This window comes from Oncorhynchus clarkii, chromosome 6 (genome assembly GCF_045791955.1).
Source record: "Oncorhynchus clarkii lewisi isolate Uvic-CL-2024 chromosome 6, UVic_Ocla_1.0, whole genome shotgun sequence".
NCBI lineage: Eukaryota > Metazoa > Chordata > Actinopteri > Salmoniformes > Salmonidae > Oncorhynchus > Oncorhynchus clarkii.
Window position 1 is genome coordinate 49,721,775 of NC_092152.1, and position 25,306 is coordinate 49,747,080.

At 42.5% G+C, this 25,306-nt stretch overlaps 2 protein-coding genes across 8 annotated transcripts; both read right to left on the minus strand.

Moving 5' to 3' along the window:
* Positions 1-200: 200 nt before the first annotated feature.
* LOC139412118 (shieldin complex subunit 3) lies at positions 201-7,075 on the minus strand. 7 transcript variants are annotated; one of them, XR_011634668.1, is made up of 3 exons: positions 6,915-7,075; positions 2,364-2,611; positions 201-1,779 (listed from the first exon to the last, which is right to left on the minus strand). XR_011634668.1 is itself a non-coding variant. In XM_071158925.1 (2 exons), the coding sequence occupies exon 2, from the start codon at positions 1,753-1,755 to the stop codon at positions 997-999; it is 759 nt and encodes a 252-aa protein (XP_071015026.1). In that variant the 5' UTR covers positions 1,756-1,779; positions 6,915-7,002; the 3' UTR covers positions 211-996. The 7 variants fall into 7 exon arrangements, 4 of the variants coding, with proteins under 4 accessions (XP_071015026.1, XP_071015027.1, XP_071015024.1 ...); XR_011634667.1 differs by having other exon boundaries at positions 2,337-2,611; positions 6,915-7,060; XR_011634669.1 differs by having other exon boundaries at positions 203-1,779; positions 2,423-2,611; positions 6,915-7,060.
* Positions 7,076-17,726: 10,651 nt separating this feature from the next.
* On the minus strand, positions 17,727-20,847 carry LOC139411267 (serine/threonine-protein phosphatase 2A catalytic subunit beta isoform-like). Its single transcript, XM_071157330.1, has 7 exons — positions 20,368-20,847; positions 19,747-19,956; positions 19,447-19,620; positions 19,199-19,288; positions 18,951-19,112; positions 18,219-18,337; positions 17,727-18,092 (listed from the first exon to the last, which is right to left on the minus strand). Exons 1-7 carry the CDS (start codon positions 20,467-20,469, stop codon positions 18,020-18,022), a joined length of 930 nt encoding a protein of 309 aa, XP_071013431.1. The 5' UTR covers positions 20,470-20,847; the 3' UTR covers positions 17,727-18,019.
* Between the last annotated feature and the right edge of the window lie 4,459 nt (positions 20,848-25,306).

Sequence of the window (25,306 nt, forward strand, 5' to 3'; positions counted from 1 at the left end):
CCACCATGTTGATCAATATATTGGCACTAAGACAAAATTGATTTCATATTTCCATCAGCCTAGTCATGACTTTTTTCATGCGTCAGGTAATTCATCAGCATTAAATGGTTGGATGGACCTGTAGTTGAAGTGTTTCCATTGCCCATTTAGGCAAATTGCCCATTAATAAATTGTTGACAGACTGTATGCCCTCCCACCTATCTGTTTTAAAATCAAATCAAATTTTATTTTGTCACATACACATGGTTAGCAGATGTTAATGCGAGTGTAGCGAAATGCTTGTGCTTCTAGTTCCGACAATACAGTAATAACCAACAAGTAATCTAGCTAACAATCTAGCTAACAATTCCAAAACTACTACCTTATAGACACAAGTGTCTTAGGTAGCCCGCAAAAGCCAGCATGGATAGAATGCAGTAACTAACTAATATTTGCCATATTGTAATACTTATCATGTGCCACAGTCTGTGCCATGTGGAAACTTGCACTCCTATAGAACTGAAATAATTGGTTGGTGAAACTTGCCAGCCAACCAGAAAATCAAGGTGAAGCAATTCAGGCATTCTTGAAAGTTAGGACAAGCAGTGTCCTGCAAAAAAACATTTTTATAGTTTAATTAATGTTTATTTTGCAAGATGTAGGCATTTAGAATTCAATTGAGGAGTGGAGCTTTATAGTTATGTGGTGACATCAAGTTATCTGCATACCTTCCAAATGATTTGGCAATCATCATTTATTCGAAAAACAGTTTCCAGCATCATTTTCCGCAATATCAAAAGTTTGACAGAAGAATAATCCACCCCTGTCAAATGGAGAAAAATGTTGTTGATCTTTAAAAATGTCTCCTATCTGCTGTTTCCATTACACACGTCTCAGAATTTTTTTTGCGACATTGCTTTAAAATCGAATATACCTGAGTCAATGGAAACCTGCCTACTACAGTTAACAAAATAGATGGCAGTGACACACGGATCAAATTCTGACAATCACTAATTTCTATAAAGTGAAAATGTCTCCAAGTCTATGAACAAATAAAGTGATCTGTCCAGTGACTTGAAATTCTTCCTTTAAATAATTTCCAACATATTCACAGTATAATACATCGCAGAACACACAGATTTGTGTCAGATCCCTCTGAATGTTGGCATTGCAAGTTGGAAGCATGGAGTTCCTGATGGCCCGGTTCAGTCCTCTCCATGTATGTTCTATGTCTCCAGTGACAAAGTTCAGTTTGTCAATAACCCATTTTGCTCTCTGGCGCATGTGAAGTCCGTGCCTCCAAACAACCTTGTGGAATTGTTTGGAGAATGTTTGAGTGTTGTGAATGTATAAACCTCTCTGTGAAAAAACACTCCATGATCTTTTCACTTCCCTCTCACTATGGAGAGTATCTTTATGCTGTGCTGATGTTCCAATCTCAGAGCATGCCTGTACATGCAAGGTGGATCTCCCCAAACTGGTTAGAGCCAAGTTCTGAATGCTTTCAGCACAGGGATGGGATGTTAGTAATGGCTCAGCAGACTGCAGATGTGTTTGGATATTTTCCAAATCTTCCAGAGAAATTATCGGCGGTGACTTTAAGGGTCTAATTGGCAGCAATTTGTCACTTTCAGGTGGGAACCATGGTGTAAATATAGGCAAAACACGACAGGGGAAGTCCTCCAAGGCCTTTTCTGTTTTGTCCACTAAGATTTTCAAGCTGCCATCAATGCTTTTGTAATGCAACAAGACATCCATAAGGTTTTGCCATCTCATTCCTCACAAGTCCATATCACAGTCCTACAGAAGATTATAAGAGAAGACATGGTTAAAATCAGTATTGAATGACTGTACATCAAAAGTGCTCTTTGTAAAAATTGGGTGTAACAATCTGTTGGTTTTTTGAAGAACACTGTTTAGAAAAACCTGAAATAGCTCTGTGCTACTTTCATAGCCCAGACTGGGATCTGTCATCAGCATCTGTTATTATATTGTTGTAATGTAACACAGATACGCTGATAGGGCTGGACGATATAGCCAAAATATAATTTTACCCTATTTTTCAAAAGTTTCACGGAATGATGGTATTTAGTGTTTTTACATAATAAAAAAGGTTTAAATATGCTTTGAGACCTTAATGACCCTAGGGTGGCAAGACATACAGTGCATTCAGCAAGTATTCATACCAGATTACTTTTTCCGCATTTTCTTACTTTACAGCCTTATTCTACAATGGATGAAATCATTTCCCCCCTCAATCTACACACAATACCCCATAATGACAAAGCAAAAACTTGGTACATTTTTATTATTAAGAATTTAAAACTAAAATATCCCATTTACTTAAGTATTCATACCCTTTACTCAGTACTTTGTTGAAGCACCTTTGGCAGAGATTACAGCCTCGAGTCTTCTTGGGTATGCTGCTACAAGCTTGGCACACCTGTATTTGGGGAGTTTCCCATTCTTTTCTGCAGATCCTATCAAGCTCTAAGGTTGGATGGGGAACTTCGCTGGACATCTATTTTCAGGTCTCTCCAGAGATATCATAACCGCCATCGATTAAAGACAGTACTGTGCAGCCGTCTTCATCGACCTGGCCAAGGCTTTCGGCTCTGTCAATCACCGTATCCTTAATTGCAAAAAAAAGATAAATATATATATATATTTTTTAATTGCTGAAGCTGGAGACTTACATTTCCCTCACTAACGTTAAACATCAGCTATCTGAGCAGCTAACCGATCGCTGCAGCTGTACATAGTCCATTTGTAAATAGCCCACCCAATCTACCTACCTCATCCCCATATTGTTTTTATTTACTTTGCTGCTCTTTTGCACACCAGTATCACTACTTATACACCATCTGCACATCATCATCTGCTTATCTATCACTCCAGAGTTAATCTTCTAAATTGTAATTACTTTGCTACTATGGCCTATTTAATGCCTTACCTCCTCATACCATTTGCACACACTGTATATAGACTTTATTTTTTTCCCTATTGTGTTATTGACTGTACACTTGTTTATTCCACGTGTAACTGTGTTGTTGTCGTCTAATTCGGCTCGTAAGTAAGCATTTCACAGTTAAGTCTACACCTGTTGTATTCGGCGCATGTGACCTACACAATTTTATTTGATCTCTGAACTTTCATACCAGAAATCTTTATCACAGGTGCCGGAGTGGATGGCCACTGTTTCATGGGCTACTAACCAACTATGCTATTTTGTTACTCGCACTGAGGCAGGCAACACTAAAGCATGCATGAGAGCACCAGCTGTTCCGGACAACTGTGTGATCACACTCTCAGTAGTCGATGTGAGCAAGACCTTTAAACAGGTCAACATTCACAAAGCTGCGGGGCCAGACGGATTACCAGGACGTGTACTCAAAGCATGCGCAGATCAACTGGCAAGTGTCTTCACTGATATTTTCAACCTCTCCCTGACCAAGTCTGTAATACCTACATGTTTCAAACAGACCACCATAGTCCCTGTGCCCAAGAAAGTGATGGTAACCCGCCTAAACAATTACCGCCTCGTAGCACTCACGTTAGTAGCCATGAAGTGCTTTGAAAGGCTGGTCATGGCTCACAACACCATCATGGCGGAAATCCTAGACCCACTCCAATTTGCATTCTGCTCCCCACAGATGACGCAATCTCAATCACACTCTACACTGCCCTTTCCTACCTGGACAAAAGGAACACCTATGTGAGAATTCTGTCCATTGACTACAGCTCAGCTTTCAACACCATAGTGCCCACAAAGCCCATCACTAAGCTAAGGACCCTGGGACTAAACACCTCCCTCTGCAACTGGATCCTGGACTTCCTGTCGGGCAACAACATCTGCCACGCTGATCCTCAACACTGGAGCCCCTCAAGGTTGCATGCTTAGTCCCCTCCTGTACTCCTTGTTCACCCACAACTGACTGGCCATAATTTAGTTTGCTGACGACACAACAGTGGTAGGCCTGATCACCGACAATGTGCCATCCAGGACCTCTACCAGGCGGTGTCAGAGTAAGGCTGTAAAAATTGTCAGACTCCAGTCACCCAAGTCATAGACTCTTCTCTCTGCTACCGCACAACAAGTGGCACCAGAGGGCCAAGTCTAATTCCAAAAGGCTCCTTAACAGCCTCTACCCCCCCACATTGACTCGGTACCGGTACCCCCTGTATATAGCCTTGTTATTGTTAGGTAATTTTCTCATGTTACTTTTTGATTAGATTTTTTATTTTTTTTATTGTTTATTTAGTAAATATTTTCTTAACTCTATTTCTTGAACTGCATTCTTGGTTAAGGGCTTGTAAGTATTCATTTCACCTGTTGTATTCGGTGTATGTGACAAATAAAATTTGCTAAATAAAAATTGAGATTTGGCACATTGCACACCGTACACATGAAATACATTGATGAAAAAATGACAGATGGTAGGCTAGTGTACAAATAGCCAAATAAAACAAAATTGAATTAGCTAACCGGAATTTGATTTAAATATCGTTAAACTACACTGCTCAAAAAAATAAAGGGAACACTTAAACAACACAATGTAACTCCAAGTCAATCCCACTTCTATGAAATCAAACTGTCCACTTAGGAAGCAACACTGATTGACAATAAATTTCACATGCCGTTGTGCAAATGGAAGGTGGAAATTAAAGGCAATTAGCAAGACACCCCCAATAAAGGAGTGGTTCTGCAGGTGGTAACCACAGAACACTTCTCAGTTCCTATGCTTCCTGGCTGATGTTTTGGTCACTTTTGAATGCTGGCGGTGCTTTCACTCTAGTGGTAGCATGAGACGGAGTCTACAACCCACACAAGTGGCTCAGGTAGTGCAGCTCATCCAGGATGGCACATCAATGCGAGCTGTGGCAAGAAGGTTTGCTGTGTCTGTCAGCGTAGTGTCCAGAGCATGGAGGCGCTACCAGGAGACAGACCAGTACATCAGGAGACGTGGAGGAGGCTATAGGATGGCAACAACCCAGCAGCAGGACCGCTACCTCCGCCTTTGTGCAAGGAGGAGGAGGAGGAGCACTGCCAGAGCCCTGCAAAATGACCTCCAGCAGGCCACAACTGTGCATGTGTCTGCTCAAACGGTCAGAAACAGACTCCATGAGGGTGGTATGAGGGCCCGACGTCCACAGGTGGGGGTTGTGCTTATACAGCCCAACACCGTGCAGGACGTTTGGCATTTGCCAGAGAACACCAAGATTGGCAAATTCGCCACTGGCGCCCTGTGCTCTTCACAGATGAAAGCAGGTTCACACTGAGCACGTGACAGACGTGACAGCCTGGAGACACCGTGGAGAACGTTCTGCTGCCTGCAACATCCTCCAGCATGACCGGTTTGGTGGTGGGTCAGTCATGGTGTGGGGTGGCATTTCTTTGGGGGGCCTCACAGCCCTCCATGTGCTCGCCAGAGGTAGACTGACTGCCATTAGGTACCGAGATGAGATCCTCAGACCCCTTGTGAGACCATATGCTGGTGCGGTTGGCCCTGGGTTCCTCCTAATGCATGACATGTGGCTGGAGTGTGTCAGCAGTTCCTGCAAGAGGAAGGCATTGATGCTATGGACTGGCCCGCCCGTTCCCCAGACCTGAATCCAATTGAGCACATCTGGGACATCATGTCTCGCTCCATCCACCAACCAGTCTGTTGCACCACAGACTGTCCAGGAGTTGGCAGATGCTTTAGTCCAGGTCTGGGAGGAGATCCCTCAGGAGACCACCCGCCACCTCATCAGGAGCATGCCCAGGCGTTGTAGGGAGGTCATACAGGCACATGGAGGCCACACACACTACTGAGCCTAATTGTGACTTGTTTAAAGGAAATTACATAAAAGTTGGATCAGCCTGTAGTGTGGTTTTCCACTTTAATTTTGAGTGTGACTCCAAATCCAGACCTCCATGGGTTGATAAACTTGATTTCCATTGATAATTTGTGTGATTTTGTTGTCAGCACATTCAACTATGTAAAGAAAAAAGTATTTAATAAGAATGTTTCATTCATTCAGATCTAGAATGTGTTATTTTAGTGTTCCCTTAATTTTTTTGAGCAGTGTATATTAGGTCTATGTAGCCTATATTGCATTCATTGTTAGTCAGCTCGGTTTTTGTTTGAAGCGACTTCATATCATTCTCTTGTTATGCAACGAAATGGGAAACTTTGTATTTGTAGTCACTGTCACACATATAGAGCTCGTATTCATAATTCTATCACATTCGTTCTGAAGTTATGGGGGGGGTGACACAAAGACAACATTGATTTTGTGTTTAAGTGTTTAAATCTTAGTATAAAGTGACGCGAAAGGGCAAACAACTATCTGACCCTCTTAAATGTTCTGCGAATGGTCTGATGCAGTCGTTAAATAACGAGCGTTTTCAAGAACAACTTTAGAAACAGTACAATGGTTTCGGGAAACAGCACGGATATGTAACAATGCTCCTACTAAGGGTCTAACGATGAACGTAGCCTTAAGATGCTTTTGGGAAACCGGACCCTGGCCCAAGACAAGTGCGCTTGCCCTATAACATCAGGGGTTGCAGGTTCAAGCCCTACTACTCATCCCTTATTTTATAGTTAAAAAACGATGTACCGGTACTCAATGTTGTTAGCAAGCAAGCAAACTATTAACGTTAACCATCTAGCAGTGAAACGCATGTTATTTAACTGTCACTCGCGGGGCAATCCCTTCAATTGCAAGTTAACTTAATATAATTTAAGAAAATAAGTTAGCTAACAAGCATTATTTTCTCTCTTTGTTTTGGTTAAATATCGTTAGCTAGCTAAGTTAGCGATTTAACGTTAAAGCTACAACTAGCTAGCCAAACTGAGTGCAACAACGTTAGTTTAAATGCTAGATTACTATGCATTTCGCTACTTTATGGTGTACATACATTTGGGTTATCAATATTCGATACTAACCGGTAGTTTTGGCTCAATATCCACAATGAGTCAGTAACCAAAGAGTTAAAAAAAAATAATAATAAGTCCGCAAGCGTGTACATCGTTCACGCCACGGTCTCGCGGAGCATAGTTCATACAAGCACAGAAAATCAGGCGGTCGTCACTAGTTACAACAACCACAAAGTCAGAAGACCCACCTACTCGACCAATCAGATGAGGGATTGTGATGACGCGTATGCCGATTGGCTAGCCGGGGCAGACGAGAAACGTGCATTTATATTATTTTGTGATCCATCAATGATTTGATTGTTTTTATTATAGCTAATAAATAATCTTTCTAAATGAAGTGGTAATCGGATGTTTTATTCAAACTCAGTTTGCAAGCGTATCATTACGTTTGCCCATATCCATAGTTAATTGTCTTAACCCAAAATAGGTTTACGCCAATATCTGCATTATTTTTTTTAATGGAATGTAGACAAACAAACTGAGTTTTGGTTCAAATATACTTACTGGAGTAACTCAAACTGCATATGTTATGTTTCCATGAGACGCCATTTTAACTGACTTCATTATACAAACCGTTCTTATAATACCTCATTGCTCTCAAATGATGGCGTCTCAAGGAGACATAACATGCGCAGTTTGAGCTTACTCCAAGAGGTAGATTTTGAACTTCGGCTCAGTGCTGCCACCTCTCATTGAATAGCTCCAATTGAAGGCTGACCGTGGTACTGCATGCTGCCAGTAGCAACTACATTATCCTCTACTTTGTGCAATTTTAAAATAATCGGTTCAAGGACATACATCTGATGTATTAGAAACAATTATTGGTACCATGATAGCGTAAATATTTTTTTATTTACACAAAGATTGACCACAAAGATTACAATTTTTCCATTCACTGAATTGGTGGACACAGTTTTCTGTAAACAATGCCTGCAACTATGACCTGCAGTACTGAAGTCACCCTTGCATTTACGTGGCTTCAATGAGAAGGGGCAGTTGTTCTTCCCTTGGCTAACCCCATGACCATCTGATTGACTTGTGCTTGTATCAACAAGGCTTGCAATAACATGATGTGAACTCAATCCACATGTCTACAGCCTTTAACTTTCCGGAAACCGACTGATCTAGCAACTCCTGTTGGATATTTAACAAAAATTACCGGTTTGTATCGAATATTGGTTGTACCAGGAAAGTCAGCATATGTTATAATTGGAGTCTTCACATACGAATGAATTGTGTCACGTGATCAATGACTGTCCATTCACATACAGTTGAAGTTGGAAGTTCACATACACTTAGGTTGGAGTCATTAAAACTCGTTTTTCAACCACTCCACAAATTTCTTGTTAACAAACTATAGTTTTCGCAAGTCGGTTAGGACATCTACTTTGTGCATGACACAAGTCATTTTTGCAACAACTGTTTACAGGCAGATTATTTCACTTATAATTCACTGTATCACAATTCCAGTGGGTCAGAAGTTTACATACACTAAGTTGACTGTGCCTTTAAACAGCTTGGAAAATTCCAGAAAATTATGTCATTGCTTTAAAAGCTTCTGATAGGCAAATTGACATCATTTGAGTCAATTGGAGGTGTACCTGTGGATGTATTTCAAGGCCTACCTTCAAACCCAGTGCCTCTTTGCTTGACATCATGGGAAAATCAAAAGAAATCAGCCAAGACCTCAGAAAAAAATTGTAGACCTCCACAAGTCTGGTTCAACCTTGGGAGCAATTTCCAAACGCCTGAAGGTACCACGATCACCTGTACAAACAAAAAGTACGCAAGTATAAACACCATGGGACCTCGCATCTGTCATACTGCTCAGGAAGGAGAAGCGTTCTGTCTCCTAAAGATGAACGTACTTTGCTGCGAAAAGTGCAAATCAATCCCAGAACAACAGCAAAGGACCATGTGAAGATGCTGGAGGAAACAGGTACAAAAGTATCTATATCCACAGTAAAACGAGTCCTATATCGACATAACCTGAAAGGCCGCTCAGCAAGGATGAAGCCACTGCTCCAAAACCAACATAAAAAGGCTACAGACTACAGTTTGCAACTGCACATGGGGACACAGATCGTACTTTTTGGAGAAATGTCCTCTGGTCTGATGAAACAAAAATAGAACTGTTTGGCCATAATGACCATCATTATGTTTGGAGGAAAAAGGGGGAGGCTTGCAAGCCGAAGAACACCATCCCAACCGCGAAGCACGGGTGCGGCAGCATTATGTTGTGGGGGTGCATTGCTGCAGGAGGGATTGGTGCACGTCACAAAATAGATGGCCTCATGAGGCAGGGAAATTATGTGGATATATTGAAGCAACATCTCAAGACAACAGTCAGGAAGTTAAAGCTTGGTCGCAAATGGGTCTTCCAATTGGACAATGTCCCCAAACATACTTCCAAAGTTGTGGCAAAAAGGAATTGTCCATAGAGCGCTGAAACAGGATTGTGCCGATGAACAGATCTGGGGCAGGGTACCAAAAAATGTCTACAGCATTGAAGGTCCCCAAGAACACTGTGGCCTGCATCATTCTTAAATGGAAGAAGTTCGGAACCACCAAGACTCTTCCTAGATCTGTCCATCTGGCCATACTGAGCAATAGGGGGGAAAGGGGCCTTGGTCAGGAATGTGACCACGAACCCAATGGTCACTAAGAGAGCTCCTCTTTGGAAATGGGAGAACCTTCCAGAAGGACAACCATCTCTGCAGCACTCCACCAGTCAAGGCTTTATGGTAGAATGGCCAGACAGAAGCCACTCCTCAATAAAAGGCACATAACAGCCCACTTGGAGTTTGCCAAAAGGCACCTAAAGGACTCTGTTCTGATGAAACCAAGATTGAACTCTTGGCCTGAATGCCAAGCATTACGTCTGGAGGAAACCTGGCACCATCCCTACGTTGAAGCATGGCGGTGGCAGCAGCATGCTGTGGGGATATTTTTAGCAGCAGGGACTGGGAGACTAGTCAGGATCGAGGGAAAGATGAACCGAGTAAAGTACAGAGCGATCCTTGATGATAACCTGCTCCAGAGCGCTCAGGACCTCAGACTGGGAAGGCGGTTCTCCTTCCAAAGGGACAACCACCTTTAGCAATTCCGGCTCTCACAGAGCTGTTAGTTTTTCTTTAAGAATCCCTCCTGTTTTCCACTCATTACCTGTATTAACTGCACCTGTTTGAACTTGTTACCTGTATAAATACACCTGTCCTGTTCAATGACCTGAAGAGAGCTGGGACCACAGTCTCAAAGAAAACCATTAGTAACACACTACGCCACACGCAAGGTCCCCCTGCTCAAGCCAGCACATGTCCAGGCCCGTCTGAAGTTTGCCAATGACCATCTGGATGATCCAGAGGAGGAATGGGAGAAGGTCATGTGGTCTGATGAGACAAAAAATAGAGCTTTTTGGTCTAAACTCCACTCGCCGTGTTTGGAGGAAGAAGAAGGATGAGTACAACCCCGAGAACACCATCCCAACCGTGAAGCATGGAGGTGGAAACATCATTCTTTGGGGATGCTTTTCTGCAAAGGGGACAGGACGACTGCACCGTATTGATGGGAGGATGGATGGGGCCATATATCGCGAGATCTTGGCCAACAACCTCCTTCCCTCAGTAAGAGCATTGAAGATGGGTCGTGGCTGGGTCTTCCAGCATGACAACGACCCGAAACACACAGCCAGGGCAACTAAGGAGTGGCTCCGTAAGAAGCATCTCAAGGTCCTGGAGTGGCCTAGCCAGTCTCCAGACCTGAACCCAATAGAAAATCTTTGGAGGGAGCTGAAAGTCCGTATTGCCCAGCAACAGCCCCAAAACCTGAAGGATCTGGAGAAGGTCTGTATGGAGGAGTGGGCCAAAATCCCTGCTGCAGTGTGTGCAAACCTGGTCAAGAACTACAGGAAACGTATGATCTCTGTAATTGCAAACAAAGGTTTCTGTACCAAATATTAAGTTCTGCTTTTCTAATGTATCAAATACTTATGTCATGCAATAAAATGCAAATGAATTACTTAAAAATCATACAATGTGATTTTCTGGATTTTTGTTTTAGATTTCGTCTCTCACAGTTGAAGTGTACCTATGGTAACAATTACAGACCTCTACATGATTTGTAAGTAGGAAAACCTGCAAAATCAGCAGTGTATCAAATACTTGTTCTCCCCACTGTATCTCCAGGTTGGCTAGCTGTCTCACACATGACTTGTGGGCTCAATGTCTTCCCATACAAAACGCACATGGTTTGTACCACAAGTTCATCTGTTGTACATGATCAAAGGACCTGTGAAGTCAGTTATACATGTCAGCAGGGATGGAAATTAAGTTAGCCCGAGTCTAGTACTTTTCAGACTGGGCTAGTAGACAATGTGCCAAACTAGCCTGACACAGCAGTGAATTTTTGCCTTTATAAACATTGCATGCCACAGATTTGGGACCAGAATGTAGAAATCGTGGTCTGTTGACCAGTGCCCAAAATCCTTATGTTACATCCTTGCATATCAGTCCCTTTCAGGTGATCCCCCTATCACTGCTGACTCTCCTCAGTGGCCTCATGGCTGATGGTTTTAACTTTCCTCTTGAGAATTCAAAGTACAGTCTTATCATCATGTAATTCTCCACCTCTTTGAGCAAATAGCAACCTACACTATCCTGATCATCTAGTTGAGCATTCCAGATAATTACTCCATCTCAGCAGTAATGTCCCATCCTCATAGTATGATTTTAGATGTGCAGATAGACCAAAGCCCAGTCTATTTTACTGTTAGTATAGTCAAGTCTGTGGGTTATTGTATTTAAATATATGTTACCATTTAGTAATCAACCTAGCTAGCTAGTAAAGTAAAATAAAAGTGTCTTTCAGACATTAACCGAAAACACTTGGGTCTGCAGCTGCCATTTTCTGTTGGGAAAGACAAATGTTCCTATATTTACCAGAAAAGGTAGCTCATCCACCACGGCAGAAGAGGAAGGTCTAGACAATTCCACCATGGCAGACGAAGTGTAGGAAGCTGCTGTCTGCAGTTGTAGTATGTTCTCACTGAGGCATCTTGAGGAAACATTAGCACAGGAGAATCAGCTGTATATCTGCAACAGGTATTCAGCATCACAGCTGTCTGATAAAGTACTTAGGATGGAAACAGGACTTCCAGACAAAGACATGTTCAACATTGTTGTTGAATACTTGGAACGTTACAAGGAATGAGTTGTCTACTTTGCCATGTGGAGAGTCGAGATGCTGTCATTTGAGGAGCAAGTGTTTATGGCGCTTATGAAGTTGCGTCACAGCTACACCAACTTGCATCTGGCTCAACTATTCCATTGTTGTGCAAGCACTGTCAGCAACGTTACCATCACTTTCATTAACATCACGAGACTGTTCCAAGTCGGGAGAAGAGCGTGCTTGCCTGTGACTTTTCAGGGGTCCAGAAGAAACTGCAGGATGGTCATTGACTGTACTGACATAGATGTTGCTTCTCCAAGTCCGATAGATCTGCAGAAGCAAACCTACTGTGCAACTAATGTGGTGATAATATACTGCAGTGATCTGTATCCAGGATCTGTGTCGGACAAAGCCATTGACCACAATCTCGGTTTAAGATCTTCACGTCTGGAGACATGGCAGACCGTCTTTTATGACCGGAAATAACTTCTGGACATCAGAACTGCGATTACTCACCACGAACTGTCAGAATCCTTTTTTTCCATTAACGAGTCCGACATGAATGACATGCTGCTTTCCCAGGAACAGGCCCAGATTCCCGTCATTTGCGTGAAAAGAAGGCGGAGAAAAAGGGTCCGGAGCGCGGGTTGCCTTCTGAGAATTCTCAGGCGATCGAATAAACCCCCACTGCACGTTTGCTAGCAGAATGGAAGGCAATCTTTGGAAAATAAAATAGATGACCTACGTGGAAGATTAAACTACCAACGGGACATTCAAAACGGAAATATCTTATGCTTCACAGAGTCGTTCACAACAACATTATGAACATAGAGCTGGCAGCGTCTGGTAAGACAAGGGGCGGCAGACTATGTATTTTTATAAATAACAGCTCGTGCAAGATATCTAAGGAAGTCTCAAGGTTTTGATCGCCTGAGGTAGAGTATCTCATGATAAGCTATAGTCCACACTATCTACCTGGAGCGTTTTAATCTGTATTTTACTTTATTGCAGGGAAACTTAAATCCGTCTAACAAATTTCTATCAGCATGTTAAATGTGCAACCAGAGGAAAAACTCTGGACCACCTTTACTCCACACAGAGATGCATACAAAGCTCTGCCTCGCCCTCCATTTCGCAAATCTGACCATAATTATATCCTCCTGATTCCGGCTTACAAGCGAAAATTAAAGCAAGAAGCACCAGCACCAGCACCAGCACCAGGAAGCATCAATAAAAAAAGTGGTCAGATGAAGCAGATGCTAAGTCACGGGACTGTTTTGCTAGCACAGACTGGAATATGTTCCCGGGATTCCTCCAATGGCATTGAGGAGTACACCAGTCATTGGCTTCATCAATAAGTGCATCGACGACATTGTTCCCAGAGTGACCGTACGTACATATCCCAACCATGGAAGAAGGATTGGATTACAGGCAACGTCCAGACTGAGCTAAAGGCTAGAGCTGCCGCCTTCAAGGAGCGGGACTCTAGCCTGGAAGCTTATAAGAAATCCCGCTATATCCTCAGATGAACCATCAAACAGGCAAAGCATCAATACAGGACTAAGATCGAATCGTACAACACCAGCTCTGACACTCGTCGGATGTGGCAGGGCTTTCAAGTCATTACAGACTACAAAGGGAAGCACAGCCGAGAGCTGCCCAGTGACACAATCCTACCAGACAAGCTAAACTACTTCTATGCTCGCTTCAAGGCAAATAACACTGAAACATGCATGAGAGCACCAGCTGTTCCGGAAGACTGTGTGATCACGTTCTCCGCAGTCGCTGTGAGTAAGACCTTTTAAACAGGTCAACATTCACAGACAGATTACCAGTACGTGTACTGGGAGCATGCGCTGACAAACTTGCAAGTGTCTTCACTGACATTTTCAACCTCTCCCTGTCCGAGTCTATAATACCAACATGTTTTAAGCAGACCACCATAGTCACTGTGCCCAAGAACACTAAGGTAACCTACCTAAATGACTACAGACCCGTAGCACTCGCGTCTGTAGCCATGAAGTGCTTTGAAAGGCTGGTCATGGCTCACATCAACACTATTATCCCAGAAACCCTAGACCCACTCCAATTTGCATACCGCCCTAACAGATCCACAGATGATGCAATCTCTATTGCACTCCACACTGCCCTTTCCCACCTGGACAAAAGGAACACCTATGTGAGAATGCTGTTCATTGACTACAGCTCAGAGTTCAACACCATAGTGCCCTCAAAGCTCATCAATAAGCTAAAGACCCTGGGACTAAACACCTCCCTCTGCAACTGGAACCTGGACTTCCTGACGGGCCGCCCCCAGGTGGTAAGGGTAGGTAACAACCCATCCGCCACGCTGATCCTTAAAACAGGGGCCCCTCAGGGGTGCGTGCTCAGTCCCCTCCTGTACTCCCTGTTCACTCATGACTGCACGGCCAGGCACGACTCCAACACCATCATTAAGTTTGCCGATGACACAACAGTGGTAGGCCTGACCACCAACAACGATGAGACGGCCTATAGGGAGGAGGTCAGAGACCTGGCCATGTGGTGCCAGGACAACAACGTGACTCCCTCAACATGACCAAGACCAAAGGAGATGATTGTGGACTACAGGAAAAAGAGGGCCGAGCATGCCCCCATTCTCATCGATGGGGCTGTAGTGGAGCAGGTTGAGAGCTTCAAGTTCCTTGTTGTCCACATCACCAACAAACTAACATGGTCCAAGCACACCAAGACAGTCGTGAAAATGGCACAACAAAACCTATTCCCCCTCAGGAGACTGAAAAGATTTGGCATGGGTCCTCAGATCCTCAAAAGGTTCTATGGCTGCACCATCGAGAGCATCCTGACTGTTTGCATCACTGCCTGGTATGGCAACTGCTCGGCATCCGACCGCAAAGCACTACAGAGGGTAGTGCGTACAGCCCAGTACATTACTGTGGCCAAGCTTCCTGCCATCCAGGACCTCTATATACCAGGCGGTGTCAGAGGAAGGACCTAAAAATTGTCCGACTCCAGCCACCCTAGTCATAGACTGTTCTCTCTGCTACCGCACGGCAAGCGGAACCAGAGCGTCAAGTCTAGTTCCAAGAGGCTTCTAAACAGCTTCTACCCCCAGGCCATAGGACTCCTGAACATCTAATCACATGGCTACCCAGACTATTTGCATTGCCCCCCCTCTTTTACTCCGCAGCTAATCTGTTGTTTTCTATTCATAGTCACTTTAATAACTCTACCTACATGTATATATTACCTCAACTAACCGGTGCCCCCGCACATTCACTCTCTACCGGTACCACCCTGTATATAGTCTCGCTATTGTTATTTTACTGCTGCTCTTTAATTACTTGTTACTTTTATTTCTTGTTCGTATTTTTTTAAACTGCATTGTTGGTTAGGGGCTCGTAAGTAAGCATTTCACCTGTTGTATTCGGTGCATGTGACTAATATTTGATTTTAGAACATTAGGCTCACCCCACGAGAAGCAGTGCGTGATGAACGCCACCCTCAGCAAGGAGATCTGCTGGAAGTGATGTCTCTCCCATCCTGCATTTACCAGAAAAGGAAGCTATACACAACAAAGGGAACAACAAATTATTTAAACATCACGGATATACATTCCCACTGTGCCCATGATAAAATACAATGTGAATTGTGTTGTACTACTGAATGAAACTGAGACCACTCAGACCAGTCTTTGTGATTGGACTTACGTTAACTACATTACATTAGTTGGCTGCTTTGAGCAAAACTTGTATGTAATATAACCTATTCTGTGAGCCTAGTGTGTGTGTATGAACTGTGGAATATTTTTGGATCACTGGCTTCCCTGAAAACAGATTCAGGAGGTGCGACAAATGGTAATGCAGTGCTCCCCCCACACAAAAAATTATTGGAATAAAATCAAGGTAAGAACAAAAACTGATTTGTGCCAAAACACAAGATATTTACAGATGTTCAGTGTTGCAGTGCCAATTTTGGGAGTATGTGGTCCTTGAAAACTATTTTAGTCTGCCAGAGGTTGTCACACTGGATGGGGATGGTGATGGAGGCTTTGGTGGTCCACATAATGAAAAAGCAAGTGTGCCTTCCAGTGATGTGGATCTGCCCTTGGACATGGTGCCAGTAAGGATGGTCTTCAGAGGCTATAAGACCCTCCCTCCTCCTGGATATAAAAATCCTTCGACTTCACTGCCTCTTCAATGGTAAGGTCCCTTGCACCATACGGACACTTGACCTCCACCCTCGCTGTGGTGCCCACCAGACCATACGGTGAGGCACCCAGGATTCCTGACCCCCATGACCCAAAGCCCTGACTCCTGCACATCCATCCCTGTAGCTATTTCGATGTCTGTAAAGTGGGAGTCATAACGAAGAGGACAACACACAAATGGTGTGCCAGTTGGGGTGGCCCTGACCAAAGTTACCCCCCCCACAATAGCTGCACTTCGTCACATGGCCAGACTTAGTGGTCTTCTCCCCATTTAATGCTTTTATGCTCATCCTTGAAAAATGCCGTATGCTAGTCTGATAAAGCACATTTTTACCACAACCGTGCTCAGGGCTTGCTAGTTCCTGCTAGTGTTTTTTTTATTTCCACTTTTGCTAGCGAGGCACTTGATTGGTACTTATAACCATGGATATAGCAAAGCCAACTCCTACAATCCTCGATTGCGATAAATGGAGAAAAGGGTATAGCCAAAAATCAGTGTGGTAACTTGATAGTCAGGAAACAGTATAGGGTCAGCAAAGTTTCAGCTTCAGTGTGAAAGGATATATTTTAACTTTTCATCATTTGGTGAAACTTACCCCAGCTCAGTGTGGCTTAATGTAAAAAGCCCTCAAGTACCCTTATTCCAGCCTCATTACTAACTGAAACAGGAAACTGTAAAGCTGACCCGAGTGATAACTGACAAGAAGAGGACCGTTAAATGTTCATTATCTTTATTCAAATTATAAGGTTGCTGAGATGTTCAGCAGAGCAAGTCATCTTTATGAATGCCACTTGGTCTAAGAAGCCAAATGACTTTTAGGAATCTAAATTTACAATCTAGCAAGAAAAAAACATTTCATACCATAGTCAGTTTGAGTAGCTACAGATAACATTAGCTGGTCTTACAACCAAAGATTATGTCCATTACAGGAAAACCCCATAGATTTAACTAACCTGTTGGAGATACTTTCTTCGTTCTCAATTAAGTGAAAAAAAAGGACCTTAAAATGTAAATTTCCAGTTGCTTTTATAAAAACTAGAGAATTCAGAAAGATATTACATTCATGTTGTGTCAAGTGAGATGTCTCTTGCATGTGTGTAGAGCTTTGTTTTGGTCACATTTTAGAAACAACTAGTTCCTGCAAAGGTGCTTGGAAATGCTAGATATGCAGCAGTTAAGATTGTGAGGAACCACAGAGTGGTACAAAACATGGATTTAATCTTTGTTAGCTTTTTTTTTAAACCAACTGGAAACTAACAGTGCTAAGAAAATGTATGCCGAAATGAAGAACGTGTCAGCAAGAACAGGTTAGTTAAGTCTATGGGCTGGTTTGTATGGGGCTTTCTTGTAATGGCCACAAAATACTTGGTTATCACATCTTGCGTACAATCTGTAGCAACATTGGCCAAATAGTATTCTATTGAAGTGAGAAAAAAAAGGCAAGTTTTACATGTCTTAAGATTTTATGGCACATTTGGTCCATGTTGGTACTTTCATATTTCAATCACTTTAAAACATGTATTTAAAAAAAAAAAAAAAAAAAAAGTTAACATGTATTGCAAATGTTTATCAGCACAGCATTATGACAGCATTTTCTAAACTGCAGAGGGGGTTCTTGCTATTATTTTGTACGTTTCCTATACCATTATCTTCTGTAGAATGCATTTATTAAACCCCTCTTGTACAGTATATTCAAATCTAGATGTGCAGTACTTGAACAAGGACGGCTTCAAACAGTTACAGGAAGTAGTCAGGGGTGCGTCTAGTCACATGAGGCTCTCCGCGTCGAGGAGCCGGGTCGAACTGTAGGCTGAAGAGGATTGAGAAGAAAAATATGGTCAGATTGTTTTCTGTTGCTCAACACTTGTGCAAACATTGGATGTCTGATCTACCCAATTTGAATAGTAGGAAAGTCACTAGACATCATCATACTTACAAAGAATATTTGAGTGTATCATCCAGCTCCATGATGGCTGCCTGGTTGCCACAGCGATAGCAGTAATTTGGTGCACTGAAAATGGTGACAACATTTTTGTCATGGCCCCAGTTGTATCCCTGAAGAAAAACAATTAAGAACTTAAGGCATTGTTTGCACCCTTGTATTAATATACAATCCTAACAATGTGGCAGGTCTCCAAACCTCCATGGTAATCACAATTAGAAAGAAATACTTAGTCGCCATTCACGTCATAAACAAGTACAATGGCTACCGTGTGGGAACCCAAATACCATTTGCGCACATTCAATTTTGCCTAGATATACACCATTTGTGTGTGTTGTCATACGCTTAAAGTTTTGATTAGTTATTGAAAGGTCGCTAAGATTATTTGATTGATCATTGCAAAATGCCTATTTTGAATGCCGCTGTTAGTTAGAATGCTAAAGCTTGACAGACTAGCAATGTAGCCAAATAACCTTTCTGGTTGAAATATAATGCAGTTGATTTGCGATGACAAACATTAAGCAGGATATTCATAGGAGCCTTACAAACCAATCATAATCCCAAAGTAGTGTGAAATGCACTCATAAGCAACATGTAAATAGGGCTTTTTTGCTGGCAGTCTGAACTCCTGTGTTTTCTCCCAAGGTGGGAAAAAATGTGAATACTGACTCAGAGTATTATACAACTTTGATTGAAAATGTAATAGATTAACAAATTATATTGTACCTCCATAACCAATTGGTGGGCACGGGACACAAGGGTGAGTCCGTTGGCATGGTTGAAGGTTTCAGAGATGTCTTGACCAAAGGTGTAGCCAGCACCTCTAGGGGAGATACCCCAGCCACCACGGTCATCTGGGTCTGACCACAGAAGGTCACACATTGGACCCTGAAATAAAAGGAACACAGTTAATGTTGATGCGCCATGAGACTTTGAGAATGACACCTATGCTCTCTGTGCAACATAATATATACCTCGTGTGGGACCTCTTGCAAGCGGTCCAGAGCCCGTATGTGATCAAGAGTGTCTATAGAAGGAGAGAGACCTCCATGTAGGCAGAAGATCTGGCAATATAAAAGTACAGTTTGGATTAGAAATCAGCAGTTAGTGTGGAGGATTTAAATAGAACATACTCACTTCCATTAAACATTGACAATTCAAATATTGAGTTGGTGAAACTGTACAAATGCAGATTTAACAGGAAAACTCAAACCAAAAATACCTGTTCATCTACAAGTGCAGTTAGTGGGAGATAGTCAAACAGGTCTGTGAAGGATTTCCACACGTTGGCATTGCCGTATTTCCTCAAGCACTCGTCATAGAAGCCATACACCTGTGTGATTTGCCTGCTTTCGTGGTTTCCTCGCAGAATTGTGATTCGTTCTTGGTAACGGACCTGTAACATTTCACCAAAAGTAATCTGTCATCATATACAGGTCTTACCTGCTTGAGCAACAGTGAATTATCATCATAACCTGGTGCACCAGACACCTTTGTGAAAAGTGAGTTGTGAAAAGCATACCTTTAGTGTGACGAGAAGTGTGACAGTTTCCACTGAGTAGTAGCCTCTATCCACGTAATCCCCCATGAACAGGTAGTTGGTGTCAGGAGATTTCCCTCCAATCTTGAAGAGTTCCATGAGGTCATGGAACTGCCCATGAACATCCCCACAAACTGTGACCGGACATCGCACTTTCTGCACATTTGATTCTTTGGTAAGGATTTCCTTGGCCTGAAAACACAAAACGACAACGTACATTTAGCTAGATCATTAACAGAACGCCCTGTCCTACCAGCGAAATCGTTGATCAGATAGCTAGCCTTGCACACCCATAAATATTGATTGGATTGAAGGGCGTCCTGAATAAGTACGTTAACTGTGGTTAGTCATCATGGTGTTAATCATCTGGATTGTTTAGTCATTCCATATAGGCTTCAGTTTGGCTAGCTGAATGGTTAGGCCCAGTTCATGCTAACGAGCGTTAGCTAGCTAAATCGTTAGCAAGTATGCTTTGAAGCTAGCTGGCTACTGTTAGTTAGCTATGCTAGCTACCTATTGTTAGCTACCGTTAAACTAGCCAACTAATCTCGTCGAACAATAATTTCAGCTCTAATCTAACAAATTGGGTTTAGGTAAAGTTACCTTCTCACAGAGACTCCTGACTTGATTCTCCGTAAGTTGTTTACACTCGTTTAGTTGTTCGATCCATTGATCTAATTCCTTCGTAAAAGATTTGTCTTCCATGACAGCCGTGGTATCAATCGACGTCTTGATCGGGAAAAAAAATGTATTAGCTAAATTGACTAGCTAACTAGTTAGCTGGCTGACTTGTTAGCTGCTCCTGTCCCGACAAAGTGATGACTCTAAAATGTAGAACTAAAGACCTAACTATCTACTTTCTAATCATGGTAAAATATATAAAACCAAAGTCTCGTAAACAGGCGAACAGAGTATTAACTGAGGGGAATCAGAGTGGATTAAAATCCCTCGGTGCGGCAGAATTTTACCGGCGACGAAGCGCTGTAGCTAGCTGGCCTACAACAATAACATACGGGGTTTTAAGGGAGTTCTAGTGCCACCATTTATTACACACCAGCCACCTTGTGGCGAAGAAGACGAATTACACGCACAGGGCACGAGAAGAGTGTAATTGCAGAACGCAATTTGGGGCGTTTTCTGATATTGGCATTTCTTGATGTCAAATTACACCCATTGATGATCGCCATTGGTCCCTGTCCGTTTCTTTTAATTACATGTCTTTTTCCCAACGAAGAAGAAAGCTGCAGTCAAACAATGTTGGTAATTACTTCTCAACGTGTTCAATAAGACACTACGTACACAATTGTCAACATAATCGGATTGCTACAGATAACTAGGAAGCTGTTATGTTAGAAACTAGCTAGCTAATTGACATTGAACATTCCCGACGAGTACAAATCATAAGCTTTCAAGCTAACATAACAAATGCCAAAGTTTGCCGATGACACAACAGTGGTTGGCCTATTCACCGACAACGATGAGACAGCCTATAGGGAGGAGGTCAGAGACCTGGCCGTGTGGTGCCAGGATAACCTCTCCCTCAACGCGACCAAGACCAAAGGAGATGATTGTGGACTACAGGAAAAGGAGGACCGAACACGCACCCATTCTCATCGGCGGGCTGTAGTGGAGCAGGTTGAGAGCTTCAAGTTTCTTGATGTCCACATCACCAATAAACTATCATGGTTAAAACACACCAAGCCAGTTGTGAAGAGCAGGCTCCTGAGTGGTGCAGCGGTCTAAGGCACTGCATCTGTGCAAGAGGTGTCACTACAGTCCCTGGTTCAAATCCAGGCTGTATCACATTCGGACGTGATTGGGCAGCGCAAATAGGGCAGCGCACAATGGGCCCAGCGTTGTCCGGGGTAGGCCGTCATTGTAAATAAGAATTTGTTCTTAAAACCTCTTAATAAGGATCGGACAATTTTTTTCAATTTTCGCCTAAATTGACTTACCCAAATCTAATTGCCTGCAGTTTAGGACCAGAAGCAAGGATATGCATATTCTTGATACCATTTGAAAGGAAACACTTTGAAGTTTGTGGAACTGTAGGAGTGATATAACACATTAGATCTGGTAAAAGATAATACAAAGAAAAAACCATGCATTTATTTTGTTTTTGTTTCGAACCATCATCTTTGAAATGCAAGAGAAGGGCCATAATGTATTATTCCAGCCCAGGTACAATTTAGATTTTGGCCGCTAGATGGCAGCAGTGTATTTGCAAAGTTTTAGACTGATCCAATAAACCATTGCATTTCTGTTCAAAACTTTGTATCAAGACTGCCCAAATGTGCGTAATTGGTTTATTAATAACTTTAAGTTCATAACTGTACACTCTCCTCAAACAATGACATGGTATTATTTCACTGTAATAGCTACTGTAAATTGGACATTGCAGTTAGATTAACAATAATTTAAGCTTTCTGCCAATATCAGGAATGACTATGTCCTGGGAAATGTTCTTGTTACTTACAACCTCATGCTAATCGCATTAGCCTACGTTAGCTCAACCATCCCGAGGGGGACCCACCAATCCTGTTACTGGCCCAATGCTCTAACCACTAGGCTACCTGCCGCCTCACTGTAAGGTCTACTACACCTGTTTTGTTCGGCGCATGTGTCAAATACAATTTGATGCTGTAGCAGTTGCTAGCCAACTCCAGTTAGTCAGCTGATGTACACTATAATTTATAAACCGGTTTCAACTGTAGCTAATTAGATGGATTTGTACACTGTTATCAGCATTTTGTTCCGAATGTATTCTATATTTGCTACAAGTTAAACTTGTGAAATACTAAGGTATTCTGACAGTGGTTTGATATTTACACGACCGTTCAAAAGTCTATGGCCACTTAGAAATGTCATTGTTTTTGAAAGAAAAGCACATTTTTTGTCCATTGAAATAACATAAAATTGATCAGAAATACAGTGTAGACATAGTTAATGTTGTAAATGACTATTGTAGCTGGAAACAGTTGATTTTTAATGGAACATCTACATAGGCGTACAGGGGCCAATTATCAGCAACCATCCAATGGCACGTTGTGTTAGCCTTTTAAAATGATAAACTTGGATTAGCTAATTGATCATTAGAAAACCCTTTTGCAATTGTTAGCACAGCTGAAAACTGTGGTTCTGATTAAAGAAGCAATAAAACTGGCCTTGTTTAGACTGGTTGAGTATCTAGAGCATCAGCATTTGTGGGTTCGATTACAGGCTCAAAATGGCCAGAAACAAAGCACTTTCTTCTGAAACTCGTCAGTCTATTCTTGTTCTGAGAAATGAAGGCTATTCCATGAACATCTCGTACAACACTGTGTACTACTCCCTTCACAGAACAGCGCAAACTGGCCATAACCAGAATAGAAAGAGGAGTGGGAGGCCCCGGTGCACAACTGAGCAAGAGGACAAGTACATTAGAGTGTCTTGTTTGAGAAACAGATGCCTCACAAGTCCTCAACTGGCAGCTTCATTCAATAGTACCCGCAAAAAAAACAGTCTCAACGTCAACAGTGAAGAGGCTAGCCTTCTAGGCAGAGATGCAAAGAAAAGCCATATCTCAGACTGGACAATAAAAAGAAAAGATTAAGATGGGCAAAAGAAGACAGACATTGGACAGAGGAACTCTGCCTCGAAGGCCAGCACCCCGACAGAAACTACTGCAGCATAAATACTGGAGGCTGAGACGGCAGGGGTTGGGAGATACTGTGGCCCTGTCCGGGGGTATCGTCGGACAGGGCCACAGTGTCTCCCAACCCCTGTCTCCCAACATTATATTTCCAAATGACATCACCAAGAGGTAAAATATATAGTGAAAACAATAGTGGTCCTAAAACGGAACCTTGAGGAACATCGACATTTACAGTTGATTTGTCAGAGGACAAACCATCCACAGAGACAAACTGATATCTTTCCGACAGATAAGATCTAAATCAAGCCAGAACTTGTCTGTGTAGACCAATTTGGGTTTCCAAACTGTCCAAAAGAATGTGGGGATCGAGGGTATCAAAAACAGCACTAAGGTCTAGGAGCATGCAGAGCCTCGGTCTGACATCATTAAAAGGTAATTTACCACCTTCACAAGTGCAGTCTCAGTACTATGATGAGGTCTAAAACCAGACTGAAGCATTTCGTATACATTGTTTGTCTTCAGGAAGGCAGTGAGTTCTAACATTTTTTAGGGGAATGGGAGATTTGATATAGGCCGATAGTTTTTTTTATTTTCTAGGTCAAGGTTGGGCTTTTTCAAGGGAGGCTTTATTACTGCCACTTTTAGTGAGTTTGGTACACATCCGGCGGATAGAGCCGTTTATTATGTTCAACATAGGAAGGCCAAGGACAAGAAGCAGCACTTTCAATAGTTTAGTTGGAATAGGGTCCAGTATGCAGCTTGAAGTTTTAGAGGCCATGATTATTTTCATCATTGTGTCAAGAGAATGGCACTAAAACACTTGAGTGTCTCCCTTGATCCTAGGTCCTGGCAGAGTTGTGCAGACTCAGGACAACTGAGCTTTGGAGGAATACGCAGATTTAAAGAGGAGTCTGTGATTTCCTTTCTAATGATCATGATGTTTTCCTCAAAGAAGTTCAGGAATTTAGCACTTCCTCTCTTGGGGAATGTTGCTTTTTAGTTAGACAGTATCAAAAATACATTTTGGATTGTTCTTATTTTCTTCAATTAAGTTGGAAAAATAGGATGATCGGGCAGCAGTGAGGGCTCTTCGATACTGCACGGTACTGTCTTTCCAAGCCAGTTGGAAGACTTCCAGTTTTGTGTGGTGCCATTTCCGTTCTAATTTTCTGGAAGCTTGCTTCAGAGCTCGGGTATTTTCTGTATACCAGGGAGCTAGTTTCTTATGACAAATGTTTTTTGATTTTAGGGGTGCGACTGCATCTAGGATATTGAGCAAGGTTAAATTGAGTTCCTCAGTTAGCTGATTTTTGTACTCTGATGTCCTTGGGTAGGCGGAGGGAGTCTGGAAGGGCATCTAGGAATCTTTGGGTTTTCCGAGAATTTATAGCACGACTTTTGATGATCCTTGGTTGGGGTCTGAGCAGATTATTTGTTGCGATTGCAAACGTAATAAAATGGTGGACCGATAGTCCAGGATTATGAGGAAACACATTAAGATCCACAACATTTATTCCACGGGACAAAACTAGGTCCAGAGTATGACTGTGGAAGTGAGTAGGTCCGGAGGCATGTTGGACAAAACCCGCTGAGTCGATGATGGCTCTGAAAGCCTTTTGGGAGTGGGTTTGTGGACTTTTCCACGTGATTATTAAAGTCACCAAAAATTTGAATATTATCTGCCATGACTACAAGGTCCGAAAATAATTCAGGGAACTCAGTGAGGAACGCTGTAAACAGTTGCTATAAAAAGTGATTGAGTAGGCTGCATAGATTTCATGATCAGAAGCTCAAAAGACGAAAACGTCGGGGGTTTTATGTAAATTGAAATTTGCTATCATAAATGTTAGCATCACCTCCGCCTTTGCGGGATGCGCGGAGGATATGGTCACTAGTGTAACCAGGAGG

Bases quoted from the DNA above. Each gene is read 5' to 3' on its own strand.
- LOC139412118 (XM_071158925.1), bottom strand. From the start codon at position 1,755: ATGAGATGGCAAAACCTTATGGATGTCTTGTTGCATTACAAAAGCATT.
- LOC139411267 (XM_071157330.1), bottom strand. From the start codon at position 20,469: ATGGAAGACAAATCTTTTACGAAGGAATTAGATCAATGGATCGAACAA. The intron at 19,957-20,367 runs GTAACTTTACCT...TTGTGTTTTCAG, and splicing joins TCAGGAGTCTCTGTGAGAAG to GCCAAGGAAATCCTTACCAA. The intron at 19,621-19,746 runs GTATGCTTTTCA...GAAATGTTACAG, and splicing joins CACTTCTCGTCACACTAAAG to GTCCGTTACCAAGAACGAAT.